The sequence below is a fragment of the Camarhynchus parvulus genome, chromosome 5 (genome assembly GCF_901933205.1).
Source record: "Camarhynchus parvulus chromosome 5, STF_HiC, whole genome shotgun sequence".
Lineage (NCBI taxonomy): Eukaryota > Metazoa > Chordata > Aves > Passeriformes > Thraupidae > Camarhynchus > Camarhynchus parvulus.
In genome coordinates this window covers 51409295-51426653 of record NC_044575.1, presented here as the reverse complement: position 1 = coordinate 51426653, position 17359 = coordinate 51409295, and the positions used below count along the sequence as shown (strand labels likewise).

The window sequence follows — 17359 nt, the reverse complement described above, 5'->3', positions numbered from 1 at the left end:
CTAAAATGATGTGTAAGAAAGTAGAAGGGCAACCATTTGGCTTTTATCTGTGTAAATATTGGCTCAATGTCTGTAGTAGTTTGCAGTTGCATTGAAGTAGATTAAATTATTTTGTAGATTGACTGAAATTCCTTGGTTTTCTGTTTGTGGTCACTTCTGCTTGTGGTCTCCTCAGAGGCCAAGTACTATGTTGGAAGATTTCTGGAAAGAAGTTAATACATCTTTACTCATTCCTGCTCTGGAAATGGGAACTTGTAAAAGCACATCTACACCAGTAGGGTTTTCCAGCTGCATCTGTACTGGCATGCAGGTGCTCACCCTGGTGTTGCATAGGAGCTTCCAAATGTTTGATTGTTATTTCCAAGTATGAGGAAAGAAAAAGGTTGGAAGCCAACAGAATGGAGCCTGAGGTATAGATGAAGATTTGAGATTGCCAGCCTACTACAAGCTTGTTCTGAATGTCTTAGTACTTGATTTGCTGTTTTGAAATCAACACACCTGTCTAGATGGACTATAAATGAGGAAGAAAAAAAAGGAATCTCTGCTCAAATGTGTGGAAATAAATCTTAAAGCAAAAGGATCATGGATGTAGTGTTTATTAAACATAGATGGCATGTGGATAATGTTACACCGTAAGGAGGAGTGTACAAAACTGAAAACTTAGGTTTAAAATGAAAAGCTGAAAAGCAGAATGCTTTAAGATACTGCACCTGATATAAAAACTTTCTGGGATGATCCTCACTTGATATGCCTATTGTGAAAAGCTGAGGAACAAGACATAGAGGTGAGACATGGTATTTGCAATTGTGAGTGCAGTGATGGAACAGATTTTTGTTCCCTGCCAGCTTTAAGAATATGTAAAAAAGAGGAAGCAGCTAGAACTCGGGGATCTTGGCCTGCTGCTGATCATGTGTGCAGTAACAGGAGGTATGATCTGGACTGGAATGGAGGATATAAGATTGCAGGAGCCTACAAGAGGTTTGGGGATGCCTAGAAGCATGTCCATTAAACAGCAAGTCATATGGGCTGGCAGTCTGTTGAGAGCTTTCCTAAAACCATGATCCAGAAGCTGGATTTAAGAATTTCTGAAAGACACCACGGTGAAGATGTTAAGAAAAGATGGGCTATAAATACTAAACAAAACCAAAACTGTTCTTTGATACACAAAATACTGAGATAAGGGGAAAGAGCTTATTCAGTGTACTGTACATAAATTACCAAAACTTTGGATAGGAAAGCATGATAAAAATACAGAATGAGGGGGAGAGAAGAAGGAAGAACTTCATCCTGCCTGTACTAGAGAAAGCTGAATTTATAATGCTTGGAGACTTGGAAATGTCTCTAGGAAGAGGCTTGGGGTTCTATTTTTAGTTTCCTGTTCCTTATGCTTTGCATACACATGTGATGTTAAAGCTCTTTAGTCATGTTCTAATTCAGTTAAATTTTAAAAATTCACTCTTAACTGTTCCAGGATTTGCCTGCCCTAACAATGACTTTTTGATTTGAAGAAGAGTTTAAAAATTTGAACCTGTATAAACTGTCATATGTCTAAAATTCTAGATTATCATTTATCCAAAAGTTTTGTTTCATGGGTATTCACTGTGTGTTAAAAAACCAAACCCTGTTTTAAATGGATTTTTTTTAAAAATTTAATAGCAGATGTAATGGTCCTGGTCAGTTTCAAACTTCAGAATAATTAGATTATGCTAGCAAGCTAATAACTAATAGCTGGGAAATCAGCAGTATTCTAAAACAGAATTCTGCAGGCTTCTTGGTTTATTTAATTGGTAATTAAATTATTTTGCGGGTTTTTTTTAGCAATAAGCACTTTTAAAAAAAAGATGTACTGCTAATGATCTCCTATCATAGAGTTTGACTCCATTTTTTGAAAGCTACTTCTAAGGCCAGGGGTGGGATTTTCTCAGCTTTCCAGTAGATTCTCCCCACTCTTGGTAAAAATTTAGACCTTTCTTATCCATGTAAAATTTTAACTGTATTATGTGGAAAGCCTGGGAATAGATATAGACAGATTTTAAAATATGTTGAGGCAGTGTCAGACATTAAGGAAAAGTTGCACAGTGAAATTAAAAGCATGTTGCCTTATCTGGGTGATGTTTTCATCACGCATTGGAAGGCTGAGAGATGTGTTTCTCTTCCCTTTCGACTTTCTTTCCATCCTGTCTGAGTAAGTAATTTGTCAAGAAGCATCCTGATATGCCCTCTGGAGATGTGCTTACCTTCTGAGTACCCCAAACCCCAGTGATTTTTCACAGCTGCAGGCAGCTGGCCATGCTCCTGATGCCCTGCTTGCCCTGAGTTTTGTGGGTAGTGACCTTTGGCATTTGAAGTCAGTGAAAATAGTGCTGCTCTAAGTGGTCTTCTTCTTCCTTGTTGCCAGCTGGTGGTATTGGAATGAGTAGTGCAAGACTGAATAGCTTTGGCTATAGATTCCTGGTCTAGAGGGGGAAATGAACAAGAGTTATAAATCCTGAGAGTATTTATAATAATAAAAAAGCCACTCTGAGCTGTCCAGTATAATGTGTAGCAAATCTTAGCATGGGACTTGTTAGTATTCTCTGCAGATTTAAAGACAGTTCCTCTCTTCTCTGCTTCTGAGTAGCCTGAGCTACTCCAAAGATTCTTGTGCCTGGTTACAGTAATTGCTTGTCGCATGTCTTTGTGGCCTTTTCCTACGGCGAAGATCTGACTTTCAGTGACCTTTTAATTAGATCTCAAGCTCCAGGCGAGTTTTGAAACAGGGTGAGTAATGTCTGAGAAAATGTCCTCCTGCCCGCTGCCATTTAGAAGGAAGTGAATAGAAAGATGTGCCACACCTGTTCTTAAAGTAGCTGTTGCTGCCTGAACTCTTAAAATTGAAAAACAGCTCAGGGTAAAAAAAAGTCAGGCGCAGTTCTGTAGCACTGTAAGCTCACCTAATTGTCCCATCCCCTTAGCCTTGCATTTCCTAGTTGATGGTGTTGATCTGGTTGGGAACTGAAGTGTCAGGCAAGAGGTAATTGTCATTTGCCTGTGCTTCCTTATCCAGCTTTCCATGGAGCTCCCTGTTAGCAGCAGGGCAGTTCAGCTCTGCAGCAGCTGGACGTGGTGGGGGCAGCTCATCACAGCCCGGGCCCTGCGGACAGCGGCTTTGGGAGAAACGCTCTGCTCCTTTACCCTCAGTGCTTCTGCTGGCACAGCAGCTTCTCCCGACCCTTGATGATTCAATTTCCTCAACTACAGGGTGATAGATGTGTTGTGTGTCTTGGTAGCTTGGGATCCTGCTAGTTTAGTGAGTAGAATCAGGTCAGTGAGTTGAGGCCAGCTGGGTTTGTTGGAGCTGATGGAGAGCAGATCCATGGAACTGCTGCTCTCGTCACAGCGATCCACTACAGTTGGGCCATTGAGCTGCTTTACTCTAAATTTATAAGCAGAGCAAAGGAATGCATCATAAGGTGGAATTCACTCCTGTTACTGTAAGTGCATTTGTGTAGGATACTCTGGCAAGAAGAATTTACTGGAAACCTCTAAGCTCTATAAATAAAGGAGGTGGCATGTGGTAAATACAACACCAGTGTAAAATGTAAATTGTTTTATTACATAATGCACATATTGTGTTTATAGTAACTTGAGAGAAAATTTTGTGTATATCTGGAGAAAAAAAACCCCATGCATTTACACTAAGTGATTGGTAAAACAGCTATACTTGCTTTCCTGTTAAGTTTTACTTCTAAGATTAAATAAAGCATGCAGTCAGAACTTTGCTCATACATTGATGATGTAAGTGGTGGCTTAATTAATGTAAGTGTATGTATGCTTATATCAGCACAATGTGGTCATCAGATTGGAATTGTTTTATTTCTTAGGATGTGCAAGAGGTGCTGGGTCTGATGCAACTTAGTTTCATCCTATGGTATTGAAATTTGGGCGAGCTCAAATTTGGGATTTTCTTAATCTCTTCTTTGAAACCATCTGAAAAATACCAATTTTTTTTTCTGAGCAGTTGTAATTCTCAGGTAATTCTACAAAAAAATTACTATGCTGTTGAGATTGTTCATCATGCAGTAAAATAAGTGGATTTTAGCAATATTTACAGTGTTGTTATGGAATAAAAGAAATGGAATCATTGAAATTTTACTGTTTGGAGCTAGTGATTAATATAAACCCCCTGAAACAATTTTTCCATTACTGATGTGCTTCACTATCTGATTGTCATTTGCTGTGGCTTAAATGGCCTCCAACACCTGCAAAATCTGGCCCTGAACTACAGAAAAACTGAGGCATGAATAAAGCTAAATTAAACAGATACTGCATTCTGTGGTGTTTCTTACAAAGTTTAACATGTGTTTTGAGGAGCCTGTCCTAATGTGGTGCAGGCTGTGGTATAGCCACTTCCATGGTTGCTGTGCTCCACACCACATTTACCTCAGTTCTGAAAGCTCTTCTGCCCTTCTGCAGCCTCATCCTGCTCCCTGTCACAGCTGTATGGGAGTCCCATTGGGTGAATGGTGTGATGGGAGGGGGTGGAATGGGATAGACAAGTTAGGTTTTGCCTGGAAAAGTTCCTTGTTTGACGTACCACTTGAAGGCTGATGATCCAAGCAATGGGCTGGAGCATGGTGAGAAGGAACATGGAGGAACTCCTTCAGGAGTAGAATGAATTTCCTGGATTGAAGTTGTCGTGTAGCTCCCTATTCAGTTGTCTCAAATGTCTGGGATGTCAGTCCCAAGGAAAATCTGTATATGGCTTGATGTACATATGTCTTCCATGCTGGGTACTATCATCTTGAGAAAGATAAAAAGACTGAAGATGAAGCTTATGAAGGCATTGAATATCAACAGTTACATAAGAGCAGAAAAGTTCTTTTATTGTGAAATAGTAATCTTTTCTTTGCAGATTTTTAGCAAGACTTAAGAGGAAGGAAAGTACCATCTTTGAAAACCTTGCAAAATTTGAGTTGAAGCAAGATCCATTTGTTTTGGTCTCTGCAGAAAGTGCCAGCTTGCAGATATTGTTGGACTTCTGTTCAGTATTTTAGTCTGTGATGGTTCTAAGGCTGAAGAGGCTGATGGACCACCAGGGAATCCATGGTTGGTATGTAGTCTGATAAAAGAGCTGGGAATCTTAGGGAAAACATTAGGAAAAGGTTAGAGAAAGATGGCTTTTCCTCTCCCAAACAAATGTGGCAAGTTGGAAAGAGTATGAAAAACTGGATTACCAAGTGCAGTCAGGAGCACTGTTTCTCTAAGGGCTTTTTTCATTCCCCCATGAGAGTCAGGCTAGAATTTATTCTCAGATTGCTGGGTGTTTTCTGAAATGCCTTTATGAGTACTTACAAAGGTGCAGGTCTTCTTGTCTAGTCTTTCTTCCTGCTTAAAAAAGTATATGTCCTGACAGTGGTATCCTGAAATATTACATTTTGTGAAGCTTCACCAGGTTTGTGTGCACAGTAATTCACTTTTGGCTTTCCCAAAGTCAGTGCTACTTACAGTCACATTCTTCAGTGTTAGTACTAACAGTTTCATCTTCCAAGATCAACTTCAATATTAATAAATTAAAAAATAAGACAAACCCTGCTTGAATTTGTTCTAGAAACCAAGGAGTAATTCCCTAAATTCAGATCATTCTGTGACAGTAACATGAACAAAATGAAAAATTGGGCAGTGAGCTTCACCCTCTGATATTGATGCAAGCCTCGTCTCATTGTACTTGCATCCCTTGTAGTACTAGCATACACCATGGTCTGATTGGCATGTGGTTTTTATTTTACCTATTATTTTTCCTTTGGCAAAGAAAGGTCTTGCATATATATGAGTACAGCAGATAGTCATTTGGTGTGTTTCTTTGGATGTGTGAGCCAACCCTTACATCCTCTCACCTGCTAGAACTCTGTTTCTGTTTAGTTTTCAAAGACACACAGTGGCCTTGGCAGGAGTTAAACTGGCAATGTGTTTTGTCACTTGGACTACTGGAAACCATCTGTGTGTTCCTCAGTGCTTGTCTGTACAAACCTTGAGTATCATCTTGGATGTCCTTTCATTGTAAGCACAGAAAGCAATGAATGGGCTGGGCAGGCAGATAGCCAGCTATTAAGTGTTTGTGGTAACATTCATCAGCAAGCTGGCATATTGCTGCTGATTGAGTCCTTCTGTGTGGCACTTGCTTTTGGGGCTTGCCACACAAAAAGAATAACAGTGAACACAGATGATGTTTCGAGGTAAATGCCATGCTCTTCTGCTGGCAAATTTAGCAACACTAATAGGATCAACATCAGAACTACTACTTGATATTTTTCTTGAAAGCATTTCCCAATGCCATTAGCCTTTAGCTTGGTGATAAATTTTTCATGCAGTTATCACAGAGTAGTGTACAAATGCCAAATGCCAGAATCAGTTCTTCTGTAACTGATAAAGCCGGTTACAGAGCAAGATGCAGAAGCTACAAACACTTGGTTTTTGCCTAAAATTAATGTTTTTATCCTTTTAAACCTTTGAGGGGTTTTGCATGTAATTATTGAATCCAAATGTTACCAAATTCATAGTTCTGTTAGTGTCAGCAGTGTCTGATTGAAGGTGCTCAGATGCTCTTTTACATATGTCAGAAAACTTTCATGAAATGAAGCAAAATCCATAACTGGCTGCAAATGGATACCTCTGTGCAACAGTTCTTCAGAAAGCTTGAAGGCTTTTAAAGCATTTATATACCAAATAAAGACTAACAGTTTGACATTTAACTTAATAATTGGTTTCCATCTTCTGTCTTGAAAAATCAAGAATACTCAGACGTTCTTGCTATTGTGTTCATGTATGTGTTTCTACTGGCATTTTAGTAAATTTTAGTAAATGCCAGTGATACTGTTATAAGAGAACAGTACCAGCCACTGTAAAACTGGCTGGCCTTGTTCAGGGAAATGAAGAGGATTCTGACAGTGTGTGAAGCAGTGTTGTAGCAACAGGCTGTTCTGCAAGGGCTGCAGGGCCTATAAGTGGTAACCAGGTTGTGCTTCTCTGGTTTTAAAGCCAGTGGAATCTGTGTCATTGTAGTGATAACCAAGAGTCTTGCACCACTGCATTGGTCCAGTGGATGTTGATGAGTGATGAAGAACTGGATCATTGGGCAAGAGGCAGACAGAGTAACTGAAATGTGTGTATGTACATTGTAAAAACAGGAGGGAGGGCATGGCAGAAGCCAAAGGCCCAGCAGCAAATGTATCAGAGAACACAGAATGTGTCACCTTGACTTGTAAACAGCAGAACTTTGGTGAAGTTTGTCTTCCTATAAATTTGTATTTATCAACTTTACTGGGCTCAGTGGAATAACTGCCTGCCCTTCCCACTGCATGAGCTTCTCTTTTCTGCTGCACACTTCCTTTCTTCCCTCTTCTGTGCAGTATTGTCCCACTGTCCCTGCATGACTGTGGACAGTGAGGTGTGGGTGTGTGCTGGCTGCCAGCTGAGCAGGTGACTGCTTTATTCCTGCTGCTGCCTTTCCCTTAGCAGAGGTGATACCATGGGTGTCTCCTATTCACTGCCATTTTTAAAACAAAAAAAAAAGTTATAGCAACTTTGTATCTTTGGACAACTTCAGAGAAATTTGGTAAAGGGGATATGAAGGGACTTTATTGGGATCAAAAGGTACTGGGAGAGAGGAATGGCTTCAGAATGCCCAACAGTGTGATCACACACACCTTATTTCCTTAGGAAACCAGACTGAAAAAAAGCATTCACAGAGGTAGACAGTAAGAGGAAATAGGTCAGCACAGGAAAAGGGAAGCAAGGATCTATATTTGGAAAAATTAAAACTGGAGTCAGTATAGGATGGAAGAATAAAAAAATTTTCATTTCTAAAATGCAGGCGAAATTTCACAATCTGATACAAGAGGATTGTACTTCTTTAAAACTCAGGTGTGGGTTGTAACAGGTATTTATCACCTTAGTAAGCAGGTTGGGGCTACCTGGGTGTGGGTATCTCCCAAGACATGTATACAAGCACTAACTTGTTAAACCTGCCAGCCTGCTGTTTTAGTAGCAATATCATAGGAGTGCTGTTTCTTTGAAAAGGGTGCACAAAGGGCACACAAGTTACTTGATTTGTAGAATGTTAGTTGAAGGATGGCTGAGGGAAATGGTAAAATTTGCTGCTCTTTCATGTTCTTCCTCCAAAGAAAACATCTTAAATAAAATACTGGATCTGCCTGGTGGGAGTATGGCTCCACAGACAGTTATCTGCGTCAATTTGTTTTTCCCTGACATTAATATTTTGCAATTCACATAGTTTCCTACCACAATGTTTTGTAGAGGGAATGAGAAGATAAAGGGAGCATGGTGGCAGATGAACTTGTGTCTGACCAGACAGTTTGGACATACCTTCAGGGTAGATCCACCTGAATGTTGTTGTTGTGTTATATAATGACTTAAACCCCAAATCACTTACAGCATCACCTGTGAAACTATCTGGTGTAGGCAGTTTGTTATATAAATAGGTTGTCCACAGAGCCTGTGGAGTCTCTATCCTTGGAAGTTTTTGAAACCTGACCAGAACCATGAGTAAGTAACCTGGTCTGAAATCAGTCTTGACTGTGATTTGAGCAGGAGATTGGACTAGAGACCTGCTAGTCCCTTTCAGCCTGAATTGTGAGTCTGTATTATTTTCTAGCCATTGTCACATTTATTTAAAACTTGGAGCTGCCAGTGATACAAAACATCAGGTGTTCTTGAACATTTGGCAGCTTCAGCTAAGTGATTTTTGTGACTTTCTGGAAATTTGTACTGGCCAACAAAATTTGGACGAGTCTTCAAATAAGAATCCTTGGGGTAGCTCCACCACTGAAGCAGCAGTGATCATAATCCAGCAAGTTGTCTTTTGCCCATTGCAGTGTAAGGGTTTTAGCTTCTGTGATTCCAAATGGTAAATTACTGGCATAAATTGAATGATCAAGAGTATGAACAGAAAGTAGAAATTCAAAACATTCCTTCACACTTCTCATTTTTAACCACATTGCAGGTGGGAAGAGTTGACCTATTATTTTTTGAGGGTGATGTTGACAACACTGGCATCCTTCCCTGATCTGCTTTGAGAAACGAGAGGAAATGTGACATATGAGGCCAGCATGCACCCATTCCTGGGATAGCAGTGCAGAGAGCCCAGTCTGCTGTGTCAGATCATCTCTGCTGGCATTTCCTGCAGCTTTCAGTCATTCTGAAACTGCCTCCAAATATTTTCTATTAGGTGGCATAATACACATTGACTGCAGTGTAGATGCACCAGCTCTCAAACCTATATCACAAACCTATTTACCTGTGAGTAAAACATTTAAATTATGTTTTCAAATTATTAAAATTTATGTTTTCTTTTTGTGTAAACAAAATATCCATCTATCAGTTGAAGAGGAGAATATGATCAGAATAGAATTGGTGTGTGGAGAATTATGTCTTTCACATGTACCCTGGTTTTCAACAAGGAAATAAATGCTGGCATTTCACTTCTCATTATGAATCAAAACATCAACTGTTACTGTTTTGTATTATTTTCTTCAGAGCATACATTACTTGGCTTCTGAAAATTGGTTGTTTGGGTTTGGTTTTTTTCCTTGCCTGGTGTTATAGAAAACACCCTTCTTCCAAACAACATCAAGTACAATAATGCAAAATCAGCTTGAGAGAAAAGGCAATGGTGCATACAAAGATTCTGCTCATGGAATGTCTATCCCAAATTCTTATTACATCCTCACAGTCATGAATAAACAAACTCTTGCGATTACTTGCAGCTAATGTTACCCTGACAACAGTGTGTATATATAAAAAAATTCAGTAATCACTGCCAACAAAACCCCCAGTACAGCTAATGCTTCTGTTTGCCAGGATGAAATATTTTCATTAAGGATTAAATCAACTCCAGATCATAAGTTCTGCCTTCAGTATTAGGATGAAAAGTAATTATTCATTCCAGTATATGGAGATAAGTTTGGTTTGAGTTCCCTGTTTATCAAATAGTGGTATGCAAAGGGAGAAGCTGTATCTCTCTTTACCAGTTAGGTAGTGATAAATCACTTGGCATTGTCCTGGCAAGCACAGTCTGTCTCTGATGCTTTTTGGTGCAAGTTTCTCCTCACTCAGTTTTGCCAGTTCTGTGCATGCTACTGATCAGCAGCATATTTACAGTTGAGGAACAGCAGCCTCCTGGGACAACTGCAGGAATGCAAATTGGAAATATTTTTTGATTTAACTAAGAGATAGAAATTGTGGAATCCAGTACTTAAATGCAGCAGTTCACATACTCCTGGTGTAATCAGGGTTCTACTTCAAAATACCAATGAAGTATATATCAGTTTAAATAAATTACTGGTCTGTTGCCTCCTCTGAGCTCTGATCTGTTCCGTAACTGCTGTTGTAGCCTCTGTGATCATTAGATTATCTTGACACTCAGTCTTATTTTCGAGTTATATTTACTTTTAAGGAATCTTAGATGCCTTGACAAAGACTCAGAATTTTTCCAGTTCAGGAGAAGTCCTGCCAAGTTTAAAATTTTTCTGTACATTCAAATGTTCATGTTTGGTGCTTTCTAAGACAGAGACCACTGAAGCTGCAGTATTTCTGAGCACCAATGCCTATTAAATACTAAAACATTAGTTAAGTGGACCAATGGTTTGTAAAAACAGTAGCTTCCTTCTAGGAGTGAATATTTAATTTACATATGTTAAACCATTGATTTCATTAACTAGTACTTCAGTTGACCAAATGAGTTGGAAAAAGGAGGACCAACCTAGGACTCTTGTAGGACTTACTTTATCAAAAATGTTGGTCAAGAAAATGAGGGCTGCTCATCCTTCCTTCTTCAAGGATACAATTTCTAGAAAGATGGCAATAATGCCCTTCCCTATTTCTTCTGTTTACTGAAACTTAAACATGTGCTCTGCTCAATATGAATTTATTAATATTAAAATACAAAAATAATCAAATTAACTTGCTCTTATACAGCTTTACACATTTCTAAACTGAATTCCAGTTTTAGTCATGTGAAGTTTGATGCACTTCCAAGTAGGGAAATTTGTAGATGAAATAATAAAATACTTTTTCACCAGTCAATAGAAGTGTAAGATCTAAGGGGTTTTTTTGAGTGTACAAGACAGCTTGAACTTACTAGGTTTGTGTCTCCTGGCTTTGAAAGTTGCTTGTGATCAATTTACAGCAGCAGAGCTTTTAATACTTAAAGCAATTATTTTATTGCCCAGAGAAGTTGTGGATTCTCCATCCCTGGAAGTGTTCAAGGCCAGGTTGGATGGGACTCTGAACAACCTGGTCTAGTGGAAGGTATGCTTGCCCATGGCAGGGGATTGGAACTAGATGATACCAAAGGTCCCTTCCAACGCAAATCATTCTGTGATTCTCTAGTTTTGATATTCTGTTTACTTAGTAGAATTACTGCTAAAATTTGCTATTTATTTAAAACAAAAGTCATTATTGGGTTAATGTCCTCTAGAAATAAATACTAGATTTCATTTCCCCTTGAATTTTAGTAACAGAAGCTGTTGTTCTGCAAAATTAGTTCAATGACCAGTATTCTATAGAGCCAAACCCTTAATAGGGGAACTTGCATGTTTATTTCTTGTCTGCAGTTGTGTTTCCTCCATCTGTGTTCATTTGATGGGAAGGAGGTGAGAGAACCTTGCAAAACAGCTGATAATAGCAGTGCTGACAGCTGTGTACTGTGCTTGTACAGGTGTCTGACTGGACTGGTACAGATCTCTGACTGGTTTGAGGTGGTAGTGCTGGGGAGGTTCAGTGGAAATTATTTTGGGTTTGAGGTAATAGTCTCAGTGGCCTTGTGGTGAGGGAAGTGTGATTGGCATTTCTGCCCAGCTGAAATAGGGAGTCTAGCAGAAAATCTAGCAGCGTCTCATTTTTTAAATTTCATACTTTGGATAGACAAGAAACTCTCAGTGAAAGGGGTATTACTTCTGGAGGAAGCCTTTTCAGTAACAGCTTCCTAAAGGAGCAGCATGACTGTTCTTCAGCATAGCTGTTTCTTCATTATTTTAGCAGTTAATGGTTTTTGCTGAGAGGTTTTCAGGCATTTTTGGTTAGACTTCATAATGAAATTTTCAGTCTCCAGTTCAGACTTCTGTACCTCTGTGTGGTTGTAAGGTTTGATTTCTTTGTGTAGCATCTGAAATACACTGTAAAGGTAGTGACCCCTCTTGCAGGAATTCTGTTGGGCTTGTAACTTACTATCTTAATGTGAGGTAAAACGGGAGTCTGGGCTGAATTACAGGTAGTAGTTCTGTGGTGTTTTATTCAGTTGCAGATAGGAAAAAATACACGTATAGGAAAACTTTGGTCTTTTTAGTCTAACAGTATTTGTGATGAGGTGAAGAGCAGCGATCTTTTTGTGCTTAGTTTGAAGAATAAACTGCTGCTGTGCTTGTGCAAACTCATCCTTGTGCAGTTTACTTGCACTTACATCACTGGTTTTCATTATTGATCTGGTCTTCAAAGTAGTGACTTGTAGCAAATGTTCTACCTAAATAGTGATCCACATGCTGTGATGTGTTAGAAATAAATGAAGTATTCTGAATGGGATCTGGAGAGGAGAAAACTGATGGATCTACAGGTATAGTGGAATTTATCCACCAAATACTTTGAGAAATGTGGGACCACCAGAACAAAATAAGTAAATTAGTTAATCACTGGACATCTTTTTAGACTGCAGCCCTTCACTACTTGGTCTAATTGAGATGTGGTGAATGTTACTTAGCAGAAAAGACAGTTCAAAGTAAAAACCTTAAATTAGCCACAGATCTTGTGGGAAATGGTTTTGCTGCTGTTGAGTAGAGACAGCTATCTCTTGAGATTGGGTTGTTAAAGCCTTAGCTGGTACTAGCTGAAATAAAAAGTAAAGCTGCACTCCACTTAGAAGATAATTAATCTAGTGCCTGCAGGGCAGGACAGATTGTCCATAGGGTTTAGCTGTAATGAATGGGCTCTCCCTTTCACGTGGTCCTTCACTGATTCACAAAACCCTAAAGAAAGGGAGGGAAATCCTTCTGAAAGACCACTTTGCTCTATATTCTTACTAGCAGCAAGGCAGAAGCATTCATGCAATTGAACTTCTAAAAAAATTTTAGTTGTTAATTAAATAGTGTAATTAGCTTTTTTTCCCGTCTGTAGTTTTAATAGTTGAAAATCTGCTATTGCTCTGGGTATGCAATGAATACTTTTGACCTCCAGTTTATGAGTTGGCTTGTGATGTTTCTCTTTGTAATTGACTTTTCTTTTTTTTTTTTCTTTTTTTTTTTTTTTTTTTTTTGGTTAAACAGCAAAACCATTTACAAAATTGGTAAAGGAAATGCAACTTCACCGAGATGACTTTGAAATTATAAAAGTGATCGGAAGAGGTGCATTTGGAGAGGTAAGAGATTTCAACTTTCAGTTGTAATAATGAAACATTCATCTTTTGTGCATCTGATTTCTTGTTACAGTTGACCTTAGGACAAAAGGTTCACACAGATGTGCTAAAATACTTCCAAATGTGGGATATGGCTAGGTACCTAATGCAAGGTCCCTTTGAAGCAGGTTGCTCAGTGTCCAGGTGTGCCATTTCTGTGACTGGCTTTCCATTGTAGCCAAACAAGTGTCTCTTGGATGACTGAATGAGCAGGATGGTCCCACCTAGCAGCTGCACAGCTGAATTTGGGATCCCTTCTCCACTTGCCATATGTAGTGCTCACTGCTGCTCTAATTTAACACAGAGCTGGGCTGCTTCTATGGTAGGAGCGTGGAGGCTGCTCCACCCATCTGCCTGTCTCTGTAGCAATCTGGTAATGCAGAAAGACACATTTGGCTGCCTCAAAGGCTGTTGCCTGTCATCTTTGAAGATCAAAGGCTGCTGGATCTGTTTTTTGGACAGCAAGTTGAATCATGCTGGGATGATAGGAACGCCTTGTGTTTTGAGGACTCGCCAGTCCCAGGACCCTGGACTGAAGCTTAACTTCTTAATATATTTGATGAAAGTCTCATCAATCACACAAGCCTGGTAGGGCTTGCCACTGGCAAAAGCATTCACAGACAGCAGGCATAGGATACCCAAGACTTCAGAAGGACCTCAAAGACAACCTTTTCAGCATTTAAGAACAGGTAACTAAAGTCATAGCTGTCAGCAAAAAAGGTGATTAACTAGAGAATTTCTAGAAGTAAAAAAACCTTTCTATTTCTTTCAGGAAACCTTTTTGAAGTAATGCCACTCTAAAGTGAAATGCAGAGACTGCCATTAGTGGCTGACTTCAGCCCATGAGCACTCAGCTGCACCTTCTGCTGCCTGTGGCTAAGGAGAAGCTTCCTGATCCCCATGTTCTGTTGTCTCCACAGAGAGCAGGACTCTGCCATTCCAGGCATTCCTTCCAAGCCTGGTGTGCTCTGGACGTCTCAAACTCTTTCATGTAGGGTTTGAATGTGGGACAGGATAGCAGAGGGCAACCAGAAACTCAGCTAGAGAAACACTAGGGAGACCCTACTTGACCTGGGTTCAGAAAACAACAAGGTTTCTGTGTGCATGTGCACTTGGTAGTGGGTGAAGTAAAGACTTTATATCCACGTAATTTTAAGCTACTTCAGAAACTGCTTTTGAGAAAAGTGGTCACCTAAGACAGAAATTAATGTTTCAAGAATATCTCTTCATGTGTACCATCATTTAATGATGCAGTAACATGTAGTTTACATGTAATCATCATGAACACAGCTGCTGAAGGAAGTAGAGCATTTTAATAAAATGTCCAGATTAGCAATTACATCTTGCCCTGTAACACCAAAGTTCAATATTTGTTACAAAAAAGGAAGTATTATCTGAGTTACTGTAGAAAGTTTGTCAGGAAAAAGCAATAATAGGAAAAATATTGGTTAGTCTAAGGGAGGACTGAGAGCTACAAACTTAGTCCAGAAAAGAAGTCTAAGGAGGAAGGTTTATGAGTAGATAAAAGGCCTAAAGAATCAAGACAGTAATGGGTACCTGTCTGTCTCTCTGTTAGGGTTTTGGTTCAAAGCAGTGGCACAGTTTTGAATGCCCCCACCTACTGCATGAGAATTTTACTCTCCATGAGCTGGGTTTCTTCTGGAGGAAACTAACCAGAACCTCCATTCCAGGTGTGCACCAAAAGGCCTTTTGGATCCAAGGAGTGCATAAGAATCAATCACTGGGTTTGACTCTCCTAAGAGCTTCAAAGCATGTTTGGTCCAGGAAATCAGGGTAGATACAGTCAGAAACAAAATTCCTGAGCTGCATACAGTATAGATGGGAAGGCTCAGCACAGGATACTTTGATCTTGTTCTGCTCTTGCTGTGCCAAATGACTTGCTATAGTGGCTGTGACCACTGATATCTAAAGAATTTTAGATTAGCATTTTGGCAGTTTGTCTTTTGGCAGGATTAGAAAAGGTTTCTGGATCTTTTCAGAACTAGACTTGTGATTGCTTTGGCTATCAAGAATGGGAACCCTTTATAGTGACTTGCAGATGGAGTCACTGTTGGGAATGCCTTCCCACAGTACAATATTCAGGGAGGGCTTGTTTTCTTAGGGCTTGTTCTGTTCTTTTTCAAAAGGTGCTCTTCTCTACTTAAAGAATTGACCAGCTGGAAATCTCAGTACAACAGCAGATGAAGTATTTATATGCATTTCAAGAGACTTCAGTTTATATTTGCTGGGATGACCTTTCTTAGCTTCGGATCAAAGTCTTAAGGTGCATGAAAGATAAAAATGCTGAGTGGAAACTTGTGTTAATAATGTTTGGAGTGCCAGAATCAACAATGTGTTTCATACTCTTACATTTGGAAAAGTATGGAACTTTACAAAAGCAATTCACACATCCCATCCCCCCCCAGTGGAAATGAAATTTTGCAGAAGTGAAATGAGAAATATCTTCATTTCATCCTTCTGTTAGAGCTGAGTGCTCACAGAGTCAGTGGTGTCAGTTACCTGTCAATATCACATCTTGTTCATCTCTTATCTAGAAAAGTTTTAATTTGTGGTTGCAGCAGCTTGAAACTTTTGATCAGTTTAAATTATACAAGAATCATTGATCTTAAGTTCATTATACTTTAATCTCTCTTGCCACAGAATATTTTGTTCTTTTTGCTTATGAAAGAATCCTTTGACCTTTGTATATACCACACTGCTATAACTGCCAGATTTTATAGGTATTATAAAATTGTAATTATGTAAAGGTTGACATTCCATAATAAGAAAATGAAATGTAGTTTCTTGAAAGGAACTGGTGGCATCTGACTTGTATAAAACAACACTTGAGAAAGTAGAATGGAGGAGTTGTGAGTAATTTTTCCATAATACCTTCATACATACATGGGAACTATGTTGGAAATTACTTGATGGGCTTTATGTGCTAAAAATACATTTTAAGAATACCTATAAAATATTTGTTTAAATGTATAAAGAAATAACTCAGAATTAAACTAAACCTATTCCTGTTAGAATGAAATAGTTTAATTTAAATACTGAACAGCTAAACAAGGTAGACATCAAAAAGGATGAAAATTACATTCCATTCTTCTCAGTTTAGCTTCTTTGGATTTTTTTGGAGAGTGCCAGGGGCTTTATTATTCCCAAAGAACTTTTTCATAAATCAGTAGCTTTGAAGAAATACAGTTGAAACAAAATAAAAGCATGATATTAGTTATTAATCAGGATCAGTGGTCAATTTTTGCCAGAAAAGATGTAAGCCAAGGAAGGAAACGTGGTATTTGACCAAAAAGAGGATTGAGAGCACATGGGAGCTTTTATCCCTGTGAACACAACTGCAAAATCAGTATCTAAGGCAGATTGATATAATCACCTGAACACATCTGTACTGGCATGTCAGTACCTTTTTCTTTCTTTCTCCTTTGCAGAACTCAGCTTGGTTCTTTACACTTTTTCCAACAATATGAGAACAAAACCCAATGCAAAACCACCTTAATGAAAATCCTTGTATGGCATGTCTGAGAAAGCAAGAGAAAAATGTTTCTTAAATTGTCATTATTATGCTAGGGGAGAAACAGCCTAGCTTAGAGCCTAGAGATTTCCTCTGTGGCCACCTGGACTTCTCCTTTCACATAAAGCAAGCCAGCCACTCTGCAATCAGGGAGAACTGAATATCTGAATATTCCTTATAGCAGCATGTAAGGCTCTGACTCAGGAAGTGACTGGCTTGAGAACATCACTTATTTTTTTCAGAAGTTTCATAGTTAGGAAGAAATAGCTAATTAGTTAGTTAAACTTCTAACTAACTTCTAACTAAGTTAGTTAGAAGTTTAATGTTAAAACATGTAACAAGTTTTACATGTTATTAGAGTGTGTGACAGTTAGAAGAGTTTATAA

The 17359-nt window shown here is 38.9% G+C and overlaps 1 protein-coding gene across 2 annotated transcripts in view; it reads left to right on the top strand.

Moving 5' to 3' along the window:
- Window positions 1-17359, top strand: part of CDC42BPB (CDC42 binding protein kinase beta) — a 91996-nt gene that overhangs the window by 15004 nt on the left and 59633 nt on the right. For both annotated transcript variants that reach the window (XM_030950442.1, XM_030950443.1), the window contains exon 2: window positions 13314-13405. In XM_030950442.1, the coding sequence (XP_030806302.1) occupies window positions 13314-13405 (92 nt within the window). The remainder of the gene's footprint in view (window positions 1-13313; window positions 13406-17359) is intronic.